General features: G+C 42.7%; 1 protein-coding gene across 1 annotated transcript; it reads right to left on the minus strand.

Moving 5' to 3' along the window:
* Positions 1 to 16,993: 16,993 nt before the first annotated feature.
* Positions 16,994 to 17,619, minus strand: IFNB1 (interferon beta 1). Its single transcript, XM_030294507.1, has one exon. The coding sequence runs from the start codon at positions 17,617 to 17,619 to the stop codon at positions 17,059 to 17,061; it is 561 nt and encodes a 186-aa protein (XP_030150367.1). The 3' UTR covers positions 16,994 to 17,058.
* Between the last annotated feature and the right edge of the window lie 307 nt (positions 17,620 to 17,926).

A 17,926-nucleotide genomic window follows, 5' to 3' on the forward strand; every position in this document is an offset into this window, starting at 1 on the left:
CGCTGCAGAATTGAAGGATTGTGCTCTAAACTAGTCTTCTGGAGTGAGGAGGATTCTGAGGCTTCATCTGGGCTGAGTGAAAAAAGTACTGTAATCAGCCAGCCATGTCTGCCATGAGATAGGGGGGAAGATGAGTTGTCCTTCCCATATAAACATTACGACACCTTAGGTATGCATCCTTTTGCTTGAGCGTAGGTTGAGCAGGATGTAAGTCTGGGTAGATGGACGGAGATTAAACAAGACAGGTGATCACAAGCTGTAAAGGAGACTAGAAGAATGATATAGTTATGTCTACAAGTTAATACTGTTTTTACGACCTGGTATCGTAAATTTTTGAAACAAAAACACCACTTTATTCTTCTTCTTTTCCTTCCTTCCTTCCTTCCTTCCTTCCTTCCTTCCTTCCTTCCTTCTTCCCTCCTCCCTTCCTTCATTCCTTCTTTCCTCCTTCTTTTCTCTCTCTCTCTCTCTCTTTCTTCTTTTTAGGCAGGACCAGATAGAATAATTGGTAAGACTGAAAATTCAGAGATAGTGATTTCCAATCAGACTTCTAACTGTGGTCTTGGGGAAGTCCCACAACCCACTAAGTTTTATATTTATGGCAGGGGAGCCAGATTGAGTAAGATGCCCTATCGTTCAGAGTGGTTGTGAGAGGCCACAGATATAAATAGAAAAACTTTGCCTCAAATTTAAAATGACATCCAGATCCTCAACCAAGCAGCTCTAACTGCTGGGCAAGTCAACACCTGCCCATGAAGGAAAAAGGCAAACTGCCGTCTCTTTGTATTTTTACTGTCTGCCCTCCATGTTAATGCGGGACATGCGCTTGGCTTTGTGTAGCCAGCAGTGGAAAACCACTTCCCCTGTCTGTGGCCTTGGAAATGACAACCACATGTTATTCCAGGCTTTGCTCTCAGTTTTATTTTCCAGGTCTTAACTCATGATTGCCCTCTGGGTTTCTGTAACGGTAAGGGAATGTTTTCAACTGAAACAAGAGTTCTTGCCAAAATGAAAGGACATGAAAACACGACTCTTCATCACGTATTTGCTAAATCCTCTGCTCTCTATTTGAAATTCAAAATTTGGGAGTTCAATTACAAGAGCACTTTCAAGTGCTGCTTTAAGAAAATGTTTATCTAAAATCATAGGCAATCTTAGTATGAGCCTGAGTATTAAAACTGTTCAAGTGCAATTTTTTTGAGGAAATGGATAAAGAATCTATGGAAATAAACACTTTAATTAGATCATTGTTTACTCTTTAAATTTTTTTTAATGTTTATTTTTGAGAGAAAGGGAGAGAGAGAGAGAGAGAGTGGGGAAGGGGCAGAGAGAGAGGGAGATGCAGAATCTGAATCAGGCTCCAAGCTCTGAGCTGTCAACACAGAGCCCAATGCAAGGCTTGAACCCATGGACCGTGAGATCATGACCTGAGCCGGAGTTGGATGCTTAACCTACTGAGCCACCCAGGTGCTTCAATTGTCTAACTACTCTTATGAGATGAGCTGATTTCAGCAGAACATTCTAAGTTGTGGTTGCTGGTAAACATTTTAAGACAAATTGTTTTTACTAATAATAAGAAAAGGTGATTCTCAAGTGCTTATAAATTGCAAATTCCTTTAACAGTACCCAGGAAATTCTTATCATAAAATCATTTCTCTTTTTTTCATTGATTCCTTCATTTCTGTGTGTCATTAACATGAACAGTATGGACACATAGATGTATGCTAATGAAAACATACACTAAAGTGCCTGGGTGGCTCAGTCGGTTTAGCAGCTGAGTTGAGCAGCCGACTCAATTTCAGCTCAGGTCATGATCCCAGGGTTGTGGGATTGAGCCCCACATCTGGCTCCACACTGAAGAGGGAGCCTGCTTAAGATTCTCTCTCTCTCTCTTTCTCTCTCTCTCTCTCTCTCTCTCTCTCTCTCAAAAAACAAAGTATGCTAAGGAAAACTTCAGTTTGCCTCTTTTCAGTCTTACATATTTTCTTATCCTAAGGTTTAGGGATTAGTCTGGGTTTGAGTAGAGGTATGTAATCGATGTAGCCAATGATAACGAGAGCTAACATTTGTCTAGCACTTCCTGTGTATCAGGAATTGTGCCAGGAATTTAGATAGAATATCTCATATCTTAAATCTTAAAGAGATAAATTGTTTCCTTTGTTCATTTTTGAAGTAATGAAGCTGAACCTCTGAAAAGTTAAGAAATGTGCCCAAGGTCACACAACATATAGGTGTTGCCTTATAAATATAAGGATTCAAATATAGATGCAAATATAGGTATGTCCAATCCAGACCTTTAGCTTCAGGCATATTAAAATCGACCAGGAAAAATTCTTTATGTGCGATTATAATCTTAAAAAGAGATGGGTACCAGATGATATTGAAAATCCCTGAGAGACAGAACTAAAATTCCGGTAGGCTCAAGCCTCTGAAATCCCCACAGGGCTCTGAGAAGTCCTACTGGGAAATCTGCCCACTAGCTAGTGGCTGAGGAGAGAGAAGTATTCAAGTCTCTTAAACCCCAGCCTAGTGCATTTTCTTTTCACGATAAAAGCTTGTGAGTGGGCAATTATGTTTTAAAATTACATAAGGGTACAAAATATTACCATTATGTGATTCTCAGAAACGAAATGGGGGCTTAGAACTGTATCAAGTAGTGCTTACTTTCATGTTCCTTGTTATTTCATTATCGGGGACACAGTGTAGCCTATGGAATGTTAAGGTACAACTAAGGCAAATGACTCCTTAGGGTGGTGATGAGATAGGATACAATGTATTTTCCTCTTTAAAATTAAGATCACGTTATTATTGTTAAATGATTAAGAAAAGCCATTTCCTGCCGCTGAATGTATTAAACATTCAGAAAAAGTACAAAGAAGAAAATAAACCTATCCACAAGTCTGTCACTCAGAGATGCTCATTCTACTGTTTCATTTACAATTTATGCTTTACGCAATTCCAGGCTTTATTGTACGCATATGTGAATATATTCTTGCACAAAAATGGGATTATAGTAGGTATATTGTTTTATTTTTAAAAATTTTGTTAAGGTTTATTTTAGAGAGAGAGAGAGAGAGAGACAGCACAAGCAGGGGAGGGCAGAGAAAGAGGGAGACACAGAACCTGAAGTAGGCTCCAGGCTCCGAGCCATCCGCACAGAGCCTGATGCAGGGCTCGAACTCACAAACCATGAGATCATGACCTGAGCTGAAGTCAGATGCTCAACCGACTGAGCCACCCAGGTGCCCCTTATGTATATTGTTTTAAAATGTATCCTTGTCACTTAACAGTATGTTGGCTATGGAACTTTGTAAATCAATGCATGTAGATCTAGCATAATCTTACTTTTTTTTTTGCTACTACATTTTATTTAAATTCATCTCTTAATATATTTAGGGATTATAAATATTTTAACTGTGATGTGACCCCTTTGTATTTATAACCAAGTGAGTCAATATGGAACATATCTTATAAGTTCATCTGCTTAGTGTGTCCACAGGATAGAAGTTACTCAGTGCACTAGGATCATTCAGACTCTTAACTTGACTTAATATCCCTCAGTGTGTACTAATATGGCTTTAACATTAATTTTAGTCCAAAAGAATCTTTCCCAAATATTAAATTTCTTCTAACCAGCTGAAATACTCTTTATGAGCTGAAATGCTCCGACCCAGCACATATAAAATAAAACTGGAAATCATATTTAAATGGTCTTACATGTTAAAAAGGTAACATTTCAGTAATATCATTGAAATGCTTGTCTCATTTTTAAAAAGGCATCACACTAAAATATTATTCTCTGGGAGCAAATATTTTTGCCTACATAAATACAACTGTATGAGTGGTTTGCTTATTGACAAAGGATTATTTGCTGGTATAGTGTCATCGTTTTTAATGACTACATAGTATTTCATTTTCAGGCTGTAGCATAATTTAATTAATTTTCTATGGTTGCAAGTTTATATTTTACTCCCAAATGTTGGGTATTACAAAGTCTGCACCAATAGACATCTTTGTATAAGCATTTTTTCAAAATGTATCTAATTATTTCCTTGGGATAAATTTCTAGAAACAGAATTGCTGAGTCAAAAGGAATATACGCTTTTAAAGCCTTTGGCAATTGCTTTCTGTTGCCCTCTGCTATCCTACCAGTTGCTAAATATTTGAATATCCTGAATAATAACCTGAAAGTTCTGTTATTTTGTGTTCAATGCCTATTTCTTTTTTTTAAATGCCTACTTCTTTTACTAATTTTGGACTTTTATTATTTTTAAAACATGGAGTCAGTGACTTGTGGTTCCTTTTCAGAGCTAATGAGATTCAAAGCACACATAGTTGTCTGCATTTTTCACAAAAAATGTATCCCTCTAAAATAAATTTAAGGCAGGTAAATTTCCCATTTGACAGAAAGGGAAACTGAGAAGAAAGGAAGCTTAGATTTCCTCACTTCTTGATGATAAAATTACAAAGCAAATAAAGTTCGATTTTGATCCCACTTCAACTCCCGTGTCTGCCTTTTCTTCACTTTGGTTGTGATATCTTCTTCTATCCTTCATGTGATTCATAGTCATTCTCTCTAAGGCTTTTCAAAGGTTGCTTTCAGGTAAAGAGTCCAAACACATGCACATAAAGATATGCATACTTAGGGGAGCCTGGATGGCTCAGTTGGTTGAGCATCCAACTCTGGCTCAGGTCATGATCTCAAGGTTTGTGAGTTCGAGCCCCGCGTCTGGGCTCTGTGCTGACAGCTCAGAGCCTGGAGCCTGCTTTGGATTCTGTGTCTCCCTCTCTCTGCCCTCCCCCACTCACACTCTGTCTCTCTCTCAAAAAATAAATAAATATTAAAAAAAAAGAATGAAATCTTTGTTGATTGTCACAGAAAGTTTTATAATTTAGCCCAGAAAGTCTGAGCACTCTTGGCTTAAGAAGTTCAATATTATTAGGCCCATAAGAAATAAGAGCAAAGCTAAGTAAATAGAGAGAAGTTGAATCTCTCACGCAGACCACATTTACCGGTTCAGGGGTGGGATGTGTAGATTAATCCTTGAGATTCAGCTACATGGGATTTTAGGAGAGCTCAAACTGTAGCCTAAGAGGTGAAGAAGGTAATATTAAATGTTGTCCCTACATGTGGTTCCCCTTCCTCCACAGAGGCAGAGATACCCGCACACCCAACAGAGGCCAGTTGAAGCTAATTCACCAAATATCTTGTTGTTCTTTACACTATTTATAAAATTTACAGCAAATATAATGGAAAGGGAAATTTTAACAGCCTGTGACGATGTCAACGGCATTTTAGTTGACTGGTTTTCATTTTGACTTCATAGCAACACTTCCAGGAAACATGAAGTCTGTGCCCCAGCTCCCTGCTGCTGATAGAGAAAGGGGACTCTCTTTCAGGGCAAAAGACAGAAGAGTTGCTAAACTTTTCCCCACCCGGCATAAAGTAGAACCTAGGAGAGAAGAGAAAGAGATATCTCGTCTTCCCCTGTGTTATGTATTGAATTGTGTCCCCCTCAAATTTCTATGTTGAGGTCTTAACCCCCTGCAACTCAGAATGTGACCTTATTTGGAAATAGGGTTGCTGCAGATATAACGGGTTAAGATGAAGTCATACTGGAATAGGGTGGGGCTCTAATCCAATTTGACTGGTGTCCTTATAAAAAGTGGAAATTTGGACACAGACACACACACACACACGCGCACACACACACAAACACACACACACACAGAGAACACCATGTGCGGATGAAGACAGAGATCAGGGTGACGCAGCAGAAGTCAAGGAATGCCAAAGATTCCGGGAAACCACCAGAAGCTAGGAGAGAGACATAGGACAGACTCTTCCTGACAGTTTTCTGAATGAACCAGCTCTGCTGACACCTGTTTGCAGACTTCGAGCCTTCAGAATGTGAGACAGTAAATTTCTGTTGTTCTAAGCCTCCCAGGTTGCGATCCTCTGTGACGGATCCTGCTACCTAAGTCTGACTTTCACCAGGGTTAAGAGACCGTCATCTGCAGGTGAGAGAAGGGACATTGCGTGGAACTGTCCTGGCCTTGCTGGATTAGCCAGAGAGCGGGACACAAGCCCAGTCGGTTGGCAATACCCACCTTGGTAATACCCACCAACGAATAGGAAAGCTTTCGGGGTATTCCCAGGAAAAGCAGTTGCAATGCAAGCAGATAGGAGCAATATTCTGTCTCGTATGGAAACGGGTTTATACCGTGCATGGACATAGAGGATGTTAATCTCTTCAAGTGATTTCTTATACGCAGCCGGTTGTGCATGGTCCGTGCTTTAGAGCCTCCTCATTGGCCTTATGGGAAGAGCGTCTGGGGCTACAGGGATGGTTCATTAATGACAGCAACCGTTGCTTCTCAGTCTGATTGAGGATTGTTAATTTCAGATCTTTCCAAAAATCTGTCCCTGCAGTAATGGCAAAATTGGAGGGAAGTAGTAAATATGAAGAGAAAAGAGCATATTAAGGCTGAGGGATTTATACGGAACTGAATCTGCATGATGTGTGTCTGTAAACTGACCTGTCCTCAGTCCTGGCTCAGGCTGCCGTCCCCTCATACTCAGACCCTCAAAGCCTCTTGAGCTCTGGTCTCCCCCTGCTCTAGTCCATTCCTTCCTGCTGTGATCAGTTCCTGTCTCTAAGACATCTGCCCAGGCCACGCCTTTCCTTAAAAACCTGGCTCTCCAGGCCCTCAGCACCTACCCCAACTTCAATTCCAGCTTCTTTTCCTTTCCACTCTTCCCTGGAACCTGCCATCTACTTGTGCTGTACTTCGTGACATTCCCTGTCCTCGTGACTCCAGTTCTGTTGTTCAGAGGCTTTTTTTTTTTGGAAATGCACTCTCTCCCACTCTTTTCATTTTATTTTTTTAATGTTTATTTATTTTGAGAGAGAGAGAGAGAGAGAGAGAGAGAGAACATATGAGCAGGGGAGGGACAGAGAGAGAAAGAGAGGGAATCCCAAGCAGGCTCCACTCTGTCAGTGCAGAGCCCAACGTTGGGCTCCATCCCACAAACCGTGAGATCATGACCTGAGCCGAAATCAAGAGTTGGACTCTTAACTGACTGAGCCACCCGGGCACCCCATTCTTTTCATTTTAAAATGTCACTATCGCTGCACATCCAAGCTCAGATACTTTCTCTGTGGAGGCTGCTCAGATCCCGTCAGACAGAACAGATTGTACCCTCATCTGGGCTTCTGTATAACGTCCACTATGTTAGAATGAAATTTATCACCATACTATCATTTTTAGCTATACACTTATCTGTTTGTTTCCCTTGAAAATGAATTTCTTCAGTATAATGTCTGTATCTCCCTTGTCTACGTAAGTTCAGTGCTTCGCACAGTGTCTGACGTGCATTGCACATTTAAGAAATGTTTGTTGAATTGCATCAAAGGACAAACAAAGCTATGTGTCTCCAAGAAGACGCAACTTTTCACTAGAAATGAGAGGATGGTTTAACTCTGAAGGCCTGGCTATCTTTGTATAGAGATTTCACTGAACCTCAATTTAAAGCATTTAGTGGCAAGGTTGTAGGAGGCCTCATATATCATTGATCTTGATTAGTGCATAGACATCAGCTTACACTGGAAGAGCAAGAAAAGGGCCAGTCAGGCAAGGGCTTCGAGTGCCTTTCCATGCTTCTATTGGGCAGACCTATCCGGAGCATCCTTTCTAAACTTTAGGATGAAGGAACAAGGATGGGTTGCTTCCAAAGGCAAGAGAGGTTGATAAGTGGTTGGGTGAGTTTCTAGTTTATTTTCCAGTCCCCTCTAACTCTTTTTCAAAGCTCAGATTGGTTAAACATTTTAGGACACAAACCTTCAAGCATGGCTGAAACAACATTTTAAGATATGTGGCTTTCTCTGTCTTTCTCTTCTGCTGTCCTTTGAATTGGCTCTATTTTTATTTTTATTTTTATTAGTTTTATTTATTTCTTTTGAGAGAGAGAGAGAGCTCAAATGGGGGAGGGGCATATAGAGAGGCAGAGAGAGAGAATCCCAAGCAGACTCTGCACTGTCAGTGCAGAGCCTGATGCAGGTCTCGAACCCACAAACTGTGAGATCATGACCTGAGCTGAAGTCGACACTCAATTGACAGAGCCACCTAGGTGCCCCTAGTTGGCTTCATATTTTTTTTAACATTTATTTATTATTTTTTTTTTCAACATTTATTTATTTTTGGGACAGAGAGAGACAGAGCATGAACGGGGGAGGGGCAGAGAGAGAGGGAGACACAGAATCGGAAGCAAGCTCCAGGCTCTGAGCCATCAGCCCAGAGCCCGACGCGGGGCTCGAACTCACGGACCGCGAGATTGTGACCTGGCTGAAGTCGGACGCTTAGCCGACTGCGCCACCCAGGCGCCCCTAACATTTATTTATTTTTGATAGAGACAGAGCACAAGTGGGGGAGGGGCAGAGAAAGAGACACAGAATCCGAAGCAGGCTCCAGGCTCCGTGCTGTCAGTACAGAGCCCGACTCGGGGTTCGAACTCACAAACCGCAAGATCATGACCTGAGCTGAAGTCGGACACTCAACCGACTGAGCCACCCAGGCGTCCCTAGTTGGCTTTATTTTTAAGCATTTCTTCCAATATGGGACATGTGAGGATCACCAGAGAAGAGCACCACCTAAAGGTGTGCAGAGGATAAGCTGTGTAGCTGGAAGAGGCATCCAGAGGCTTAGACTGGACCAAGCACCCACTCCTGCAGATAGAGACCCTCTTCCCCCACCCTCTGCCCAGTCATGGTGGCCATAGAGAAACCAGTGCTGTCAGCTGCCCAGCCTGGGTCAGATGCTCACTCCCACAGCCGCTGGTGGTGCTCAATGCCGGGCAGGCGACAACGGACGCCCAATGTACTATGTGAAAAGCTGAGCTCAGCTCAGGCACATCATAGGAGATCAACAAAGACAGATTATTCTTTCTGTTCACCCTTCCCCACAGTCTGTTTGTTTTGCCCATCTTTTTCCCGGACATTTCAAAGGTTTGTGAAACAATTGGTTTTGCTTCTTACGTCACTTTCCAGAGGCCACTAATACAAATGTTGAAATTGGAATTTTAGAGAAGTCTTATTTATACATTGTAATCATAGATGCTGAGTATTCTTTCCTAATATCCATAAATATGATGTGTAAAAATGAAGTTAGATCCCATTATCAGAGCCTATGGCTATCAACTATCTATTTATTAAGGACTTGTTTTTTGTATAAGATTTTGGGAAGAGTACTCTAGGAGTCCACCTAATTTTATGTGACAAATTTCTATAATTTTTATTCACTTTTAATTAAGGGAAAAAATGAGCATTTTCATAGGCAAGGCCCAGTGCTGGACCAAGGCATACATCCTGTGATTACATTTATTCCTCAAGAGTTCAAGGTATGATGATCTCCAATTTACATATCTTGCTCTGGACATACAGTTAGAAAGTGGCAGAACTCACATTAGCTCTAGGGTTTGTATAACTCCATGTCCTGTGCCTTTACTTCTTGGGTATAAGAAACTTAAAAAAAAAAAAAAGTTGGACTTTCAAATTCACACATTTCCAATGCATTCCTGGATTAACAAGTCACTTTCTTCTTTGAAGACTATTTGCCTGACCTGTGGGTTTTCAGTGGGGGGGGGGGGGGGGGGAGGGGGGGGGGGAGAGAGAGAAAAAGCAAGACATTAAAAAGTGAAAGGGAAGAGAAATTTGTTGTGTGTTTCCATTAAACAACACAGGTTCTTAAGTGTTCCTATGAGATAATGAAAGCGGCTGATGCCAGACTTGAAAAGGAAACTGCGTTCGGAGACTTGCAGCCGCTCGGGGGGATGACTGTAGTCAGCCTTGCCAGGGAAAACTATGACTCACGGTTCAGACAATTGCTCCAACAAACTTAAAAGAAGATATTTTGTGTAGTCTGGTGAGGGAGTGAGTGGGAATTTCCTAGTAATCTGCGTAGAGAAAGAGAGGGAGAGAGTCTTCCCCTGAAGGAAGAGAAGGGAGTCTTCCTCTGGGCGTGGAAGGGAGAAAAACAGCCACCAGGAGGGCAGAAGGTCCTCGTGGGCACTTGCAGCAAAGCCAGGAGCTGGAGCCATTGGGCGGTAGAGCTTCTCGTTCCCTCTCTAAATCACAAGATCAGTGCTGTGGGCTTGGATAAAAATGACATTTTGGGAGGTAGTAGATGATTACAGGTAGTTAAGAGTATGATCTCTGGTTCCAAATCTCTCTCTCTCTCTCTCTCTCTCTCTCTCTCTCTCTTTTACACACTGTAGACATGGGCAAGTTATTTAACCTTACTGAGCCTTGGTTTTCTTATGTATAGAAAGGGGAGAATAATGCTTTCCTCCTAGGGTTCTCAGAAGCATTAAGTAAGACGGTATATACTTATAACACAGCGGAGTCCCATGCAAAACATACGTCTTTGAGAAATGTGGCTGTTGGGGCGCCTGGGTGGCTCAGTCGGTTAAGCGTCCAGCTTCAGCTCAGGTCTTGATCTCATGGTTCGTGGGTTCGAGCCCTGCATCGGGCTCTGTGCTGACAGCTCAGAACCTGGAGCCTGCTTTGGATTATGTGTCTTCCTCTGTCTTTGCCCCTCTCCCACTTGCACTCTGTCTGTCTCTCTCTCAAAAATGAATAAACATTAAAAAAAAAAAGAAATGTGGCTGTTATTGTGTTTGCATTATGTTATTACTGTAAATGTTTGTTTGCACTATGAAGACATAACTTAGAAATAAATAGTTGTGGGGCACCTAGGTGGCTCAGTTGGTTGGGCGTCTGACTCTTGGTTTCTGCTCAGGTCATGATCCTGGGGTTGTAGGATCCAGTGAGGAGCCTGCTTGACATTCTCTCTCTCTTTCCCTCTACCCCGCTCCCCAGTTTACTCTCTCTCTATGTATATTAAGCAGAATGAAAAAAAAATTTTTTAAGTTGCTTTGATGATTCCTCAATAAATTAATTATATTAAATTTAACATATGACCCAACGATTCCACTTCTGGACTGTATACCTAAAAGAAGGGAAAGTTGGGTCTCCAGCAGGTGTTTATCCATGGCGGCCAAAAGACGGAAGCAACTCAAGCGTCCATCAGCGGATGAACAGGCAACTAAAATGGGACAAATACACACAATGGAATGTTACTCGGCCTTCAAAAGGAGGGAAGTTCTGACCTGTTACACCATGCATGAAAGTTGGAGACACTATGCTAAGTGAAATAGGCCAGTCACGAAAGGACAAATATTCTACGATTCCACTCATACGAAGTACATAGAGTCAGAAAGTAGGAGGGTGGGTGCCAGGGGCCGGTGGGAAGAGAAAACGAGAAGTTAATGTTTAATGAGTACAGTTCAGTTGGGGAAGATTAAAAAAAAGAAGTTCTGCAAATGGATGGTGGTGATGGTTTCACAAATATACGGAATGTACTTAACGCCACAGAAGGGTACACTTAGAAGTGGTGGAAATGGTAAATTCTATGTCGTGTGTATTTTACCACAAGACAAGAAGAGAGGGAGAGAGACAAATAGTTTTCTTGAGAGCTGGACTTGGTTTTCTGCGACTGGCATTGCACATGGTGTAGCTCTGCAATGTATCAAGTGCTCTAAGCTTTTTTTCAGGGTTTAAAATGTGAAGCTACAGATCAATTTCTTGGGCAACCTTTTAAAATATGTGTGAATGTGACATAAAAACCTCTAACGATCCAAGTGCTGACAATGACGAACTTAGAGTCTAAGATAATTTTTTGTCCAAGAGCCTGTTGATTTAGTCCTATCTTGGAGTCTTACTGAGAGATCTTGGGACATCGAACAATGGATGTTGATTCTGACAAAGGGACACGAGATGTGCTTTGGCTCCATTTCACTTGTTTTTTTAAAATGAATTAATAAACAAACACAATAAAGGGCTTTCGTGAAAGACAATCGACATACAATAAACTGAACACATTTGAAGTGAAAACTGGTAAGTTTTGACATACGTGCAGACCGCTGAGACCATGACCACAATCAAGACTGTGAGCATATCCGTGTCCTCCCAAAAGCTTCCTTGTATCCCTTTGTAATTCCTCCCTCCTACCAACATTCATATACAAGTCTGTGCATGGAAACACTTTCTCTTGGGTAAACAACTGAGCCCAATGGCTGGGTCATATGGCGGGTGTATGTTTACCTTTTTAAACACTGCAAAACGATTTTCCAAAGTGGTCGTACCATGTTTTATTTCCACCAGCAGCATGTGAGGGTTCCAGTTGTTGCCCATCCTTGCAAAAATTTGATATAGTCAGTCTTTTTAATTTTAGCCCTTCTAATAAGCATGTAGTGGTACCTCATTGTGGTTTTAATGTGCATTTCCTCAAACACTAATGATGTTGATCATCGATTAGCCATCTGTGTGCCATCTTTGGCGAAGCGTGCGTTCAAATCTTTTGTTCGTCTTTATTGAGTAGTTATGTTATTACTGAGTTTTGAGTGTTCTTTATGAATTGATATAAGCCCTTTGACAGATACGTGACTTGCAAATATATTCTACCAGTCTGTGACATGTCTTTTCATCTTCTTAAGAGGGTCTTTTGAAGTGAGCTCCATTTTTTTCTTATTCCTAGATTACTTGTCCGGAGATAAAATTTAAATAATGCATTTTGGGTTCCCTAAGAACACCCTACATGGTATTATAAAACAAAGCAGGATTTTGAAACAATGTCAATTGAAGTCAAATTACCACTGATTTGGTGGTAATTGATGTGAACACATGGGCTTCATCAAGTTAATTCACAAGTTAAGTGATTAACTTGCTCCTACTAACTTAGGAGAGTATACTTCCATGCAGGCAACTGTAGTCCAATCTCAGAGTTTATTATTTTAAACTAACTATTCTAGGGGTGTCTGGGTGGCTAATCAGTTGAGCATCCAACTTCGGTTCAGGTCATGATCTCGTGGCTCGTGAGTTCAAGCCCCGCATCGGGTTCTATGCTGACAGCTCGGAGCCTGGAGGCTGCTTCAGATTCTGTGTCTCCCTCTCTCTCTGCCCCTCCCCTGCTCATGTTCTGTCTCTCTGCCTCTCTCTCTCCGTCTCAAAATAAATAAACATAATAATTAAAAAAAACAATTTAAAAGCTGACTGGCATGACTTTCCTCCGAAAGGGCTGTGGCTAGATAGGTCCTCACAGTGGAGTGGACTTGTTTGCAATTGCAAACCATTTCACATTCATTATCTGGCCTAAACCGCAAAAAAAATTCCATGACGAGGGCTTCAGTAGTTCTATGTACTTATTTGCTGAATTATTCACGTATCTCTTGGTGTAGTATCCATTCAAATGTATCACCCATTTTTTACGGGGTTGATTATTTTTTTATTGGTGAGTTTTGAGAGGTTTTTTTTTTTTTTTTTTTTGAGAGGTGGGGAGAGGTGGGCAGAGGGAGAGGGAGACAGAGAATCTTAAGGAGCCTCCACGTCCAGCGCGGAGTCCAACACCAGGGTTTGATCTCACCGCTGTGCCGAAATCAAGAGTCGGACATTTAACCAACTGAGCCACCCAGGCGCCCCTGAGAGTATTTTTTAAAAATATTTGAAAAAAAAAAAATATATATATATATATTCTGGATACAAGTCCTTTATCAGATATGTGATTTGCAAACACCTTCTCCCAGTCTGTGGCTTATTCTTTTCATTTGTTAAGAGTATTTTCTGAACAAGTCCCTGTATCAGATGTATCTGCGTAGCTGAATGTGCCTACTGACACCCAAAGCACCTAAATAACAGCTTTGTCAGCTGCCCAAAATACCATACAGGCATATGCTGTTACCACGTATCTACATGTCCATATGGTTGGGCAGTGTTTATGCATTTATATGCGACCTAAATGCTTGCCAGGGCCTTCTAACTGCTTAAGAGATAAAACTGGGGCGCCTGGGTGGCTCAGTCAGTTAAGTTTCGGACTTCAGCTCAGGTCATGATCTCACGGTTCATGAGTTTAAGCCCCCTGTTGGGCTCTGTGCTGACAGCTCAGAGCCTGGAGCCTGCGTCGGATTCTGGGTCTCCCTCTCTCTCTGTTCCTCCCCACCTCATGCTCTGTCTCTCTCTCTCTCTCTCTCTCTCTCTCTCTCAAAAATAAATAAAACTTAAAAAAAAAAGTTAAAAAAAAAAAAGGAGCAAGATAAAACTGCCCACCTTCTGGGACGGCTGGGTGGCTCGAGACCATCTGATGGGCTTTTCTCTTTCTCCTCACCAGAAACAGACGCACGGAAACACGCTATTGCTGTTGCACTGCCTTTGGTGTTGCTTTTTCCACAATCTCGAGAGGCGCAGCAATATTTTTCTGAACGAGCGCTCTCCTTTGAGGTATTCTGGTACCAGCTAAAATAATAACTTTACTCCTTCTATGTAGCTATCTGTTTAGCATGTGCACACACTCACACATGTGCTTTGGGGCCACCCTCCCTCATTCTTACTGGAATTAAGGTTGATCATCATTTATTCTCTCCTGGTGATGGGCATACTTTTGGTATTTTGGATGGGCTGACATCCTCGGCGGTGGCATAGGCATTTATAATTCTGCAGAAGATGCCTTTCCTCTGTTCTTCTGGGCTCCCAGCACAAACACAGAACAGACCTTTCCAGGGCTGCCCCAGACTCTTGGTTTCTGGGCCAGTTTAGAAGGCGGCAGACAAGAGCGTACGACTGAGCCTTCTTTGGTAAACCCAGCCCAGAGGAGATGATGGGAGGTTGGGGCCCATTGCCGACAGAGACTTCGTGAGCAGCCTCTCAGCTCTTCCAGCCACTGCCCATCAGTCTTTGACTCCCTGGCAAAAGAAAGTACGTCTGTGGAAGGCTTTTGGCAGAGCTGGGGTGTGGCATGGTGGAGTGTGAGGAGTTTTGGCGAGAGGGAAGGTCTCTCCAGACAAAGCAGCAGATCCACAAGGGACGTAATAGCACTTCTTGGTTCCACAGCCGGTGTGTTACTGGCCTTGAGTCAGAAGAGGGAGCCCCAAGTTCATTGTCTGCACTGTCCTGTAGTGTCTTCTCTGAAACTCTTGACGGATTTCTTGTCCTCAAGGCTGACTCCCTTAAAGGGAACTCAGACTTCTGTACTGCTCTAGGTGAAAATGCCTAGATACAAACCAAGTCTTCTAGGATTCTTCCCTTTGTACTTTTTAAAACCTCCATGCATTAGCTGTGTGACCTTGGGGCACTTAACTAAACCTGAGAATTTGTTTCTGGACCTGTAAAACTGTATTAATGTAATTGTGCCCACCCGAGGGGTGCTTGTGAGGAGGACTAAATCCGATTATATACATAAGGGGGTGCATCGCCTAGACGGAGTTGGGAATGACAGGAACAGAGGCATCTAAAGTCCCCAAGGGGGTTCGGCACAAAGACAGAAAGTCAGCTAACTGGCACGTGCTGGCTAGGTGCCCAAAGAGCTCGTAGGAAAACTTTATTTTCTCGGTGTAAGCCTTGAGAAAAGTTAGTGAGCTCTCTAACTCACTAGAGAGCCCCCTCCCCCCTGAATTTCCCTTTCCCCCATACTTCTGGGTTTTTCACCTGACAGAAATGACTCAGTCTGCCACACCTGACTTGGCTTTGGCTTCAAGGAATGTGTGGCTTCAGAGATACAGAGCATCAGGAAAAGCAGATAGGGGAGTCCTGGAATTCTGTATGAACAGCAGGGGGAGGGGAGATGAGGAGCCAACTTGCTTTTCTGACAAAATGGGGAGAAAACCTAGCCAGATAGCAGAGGTATAAAGCAGAGTTCTTTCTCCCTATGGTGTTTGAGCCCTGGAAGCAGACAGAGACCCCAGCTCCACTAAGACACCGTACATCTTTTTTTTTTTTTTTTTAGTTTATTTTTGAGAGAGAGAGAGAGAGCGCACAAGCAGGGGAGGGGCAGAGAGAGAGAGGGAGACACAGAATCCAAAGCAGGCTCCAGGCTCCAAGCTGTCAGCACAGAGCTCGACGTGGGGCTCGAACTCACAAACCGTGAGATCGTAACCTGAGCCGAAGTCAGACACTCAACTGACAGAGCCACCCAGGCACCCCTAGACACCCGTACATCTTAGTTGTCCAGGAGGAGTACAATAAAAGGACTGCTACTTTAACGGTGTCACAGAAATGGCTGCGACTTCCCATCCTTAGCTTAGAGGGGCACATAAATATTTAAAATCCTGCGGGGCTGGGGAGGGGGGCAAGCAGAGCATCCTGCAAATAACAGGAATGAGTTTAGGGCAAACACGAGAGCTGAAATATCCCTCTAGCTACCCTGATAGCCAGTCAAATTCTAACTTCAGGGTCAGAGAGCCTGGAGGCACAGATTAGAAGCAGAGGAGAAGCAGGAGAGCCCCCTGTTCTAATTTTGTTTTTTTACATTGATTTATTTTTGAGAGACCGAGAGAGACAGAGAGAGACAGAGCACAAGCGGGGGGAGGGGCAGAGAGAGAGGAGACACAGAATCCGAAGCAGGCTCCAGGCTCCGAGCTGTCAGCACAGAGCCCGATGCGGGGCTCAAACTCACAAACTGTGAGATCATGACCTGAGCCGAAGTCAGTTGTTTAACCGACTGAGCCACCCGGGTGCCCCTGAGCCCCCTATTCTAATTCCAGAGCCACTTACCTGCCTCTTCCATTTTAATCCTGAAGAAGCTGAGGCCACATTTATTCTCCTGAAAGGTCCACTCCACCCCCCCAGCATCTATACTCTTACATGTTCCACATGGCTTCCTTGGATTTCACATTCCTCGAAGGCAGAGGCCAGAACCTATGCTGTTTTGTGGGCGCATTTTACAAAGAACCTCTAACAGGTGCTCTGTAATTTCGAATACGGTGGTAATGAAATCAAGTTGAAATGAAAACTGCTCCTTTGACTTTTGTTCATAAAAAAATTTATTTTCCGGGAAAAATTTAAATAAATAGAAAAATAACTTAATGCATATATTAATAAAACAATTTAAAGTCTTTGTTCTTTCACATGGAGTACATTAGCTGCCAGTCACTTACAGAGTCTCTGTGAGTCGAAGAATCCCTGAATCCATTGCCAGCATCGTCCGTTCCCAGAGGTACAGGCTGGGAGAGCTTCAGTTTTGGAGATAATCTGTAAGTCTCTCAAGGAAGAAAAAGTTCCTGAGGATTTCTGCGTGGACTACTGTCCAGGCACAGACGCTGTACTCCTTGGCCTTCAGGTACCGCACGATCCTTAAGTAGTATTTCTTCAGGTGCAGAAGGGTCGTATTGTCCCAGGTGAAGTTTTCCTCCTCCATGATTTCCTCCAGGATCGTTTCCAGGTGTTCCTTCTGCCAGTGGAGTATCGCAAGGAGATTCTCAACAGTGGTCTCATTCCATCCCGTGCTAGAGGTGCTTCTACTGAAAATATTAAAGATCTTCTGGAACATCTCGTTGATGACCAATATGGCTTCCTCTTTCTGGAACCGCTGTGATTTTTTAATCTCCTCAGGGACCTCGAAGTTCATCCTGTCCTTGAGGCAATATTTAGAGGTTCTGTTCAAGTTCACCAGGAGCTCCTGACACTCCAAACTGCTGCTTCTTAGTTGGAATCCAAGCAACTTGTAGCTCACGGAATGCGCGGTGGTGAAGAAACACACCAAGAGAGCGATTTGGAGGATGCACCTGCCGGTCATGATGAAAATAGGAAGTCTTGCCTGCTACTGTCTAGGTGCTGAAGCAAAGACTTCGAGAGTTTGTAGTGTGAATGCCCTTCTTCCATGAGTATGGCCTATTTATACAGGATGGTCCCCTTTCTATTTCATAGGAATTTCCCACTTTCAGTTCTCCCTTTCAGTTTTCCTATGTCATTTAAGTTAATAGCAGTCTCTAAAACTCTTTTTCTTTAAACTCCATAGATTAGGAATAAGATATACAAACTGTGAGGATTTCTAATGTTTTGTATAATTTCAATGAATTCTCAGTTACTAAGGGAAAAAAATA

This window comes from Lynx canadensis, chromosome D4, assembly GCF_007474595.2.
Source record: "Lynx canadensis isolate LIC74 chromosome D4, mLynCan4.pri.v2, whole genome shotgun sequence".
Taxonomy (NCBI): Eukaryota; Metazoa; Chordata; class Mammalia; order Carnivora; family Felidae; genus Lynx; species Lynx canadensis.

What these genes read in the sequence shown, in the direction of transcription:
- IFNB1 (XM_030294507.1), bottom strand. Translation starts at nt 17,619, where the DNA reads ATGACCGGCAGGTGCATCCTCCAAATCGCTCTCTTGGTGTGTTTCTTC.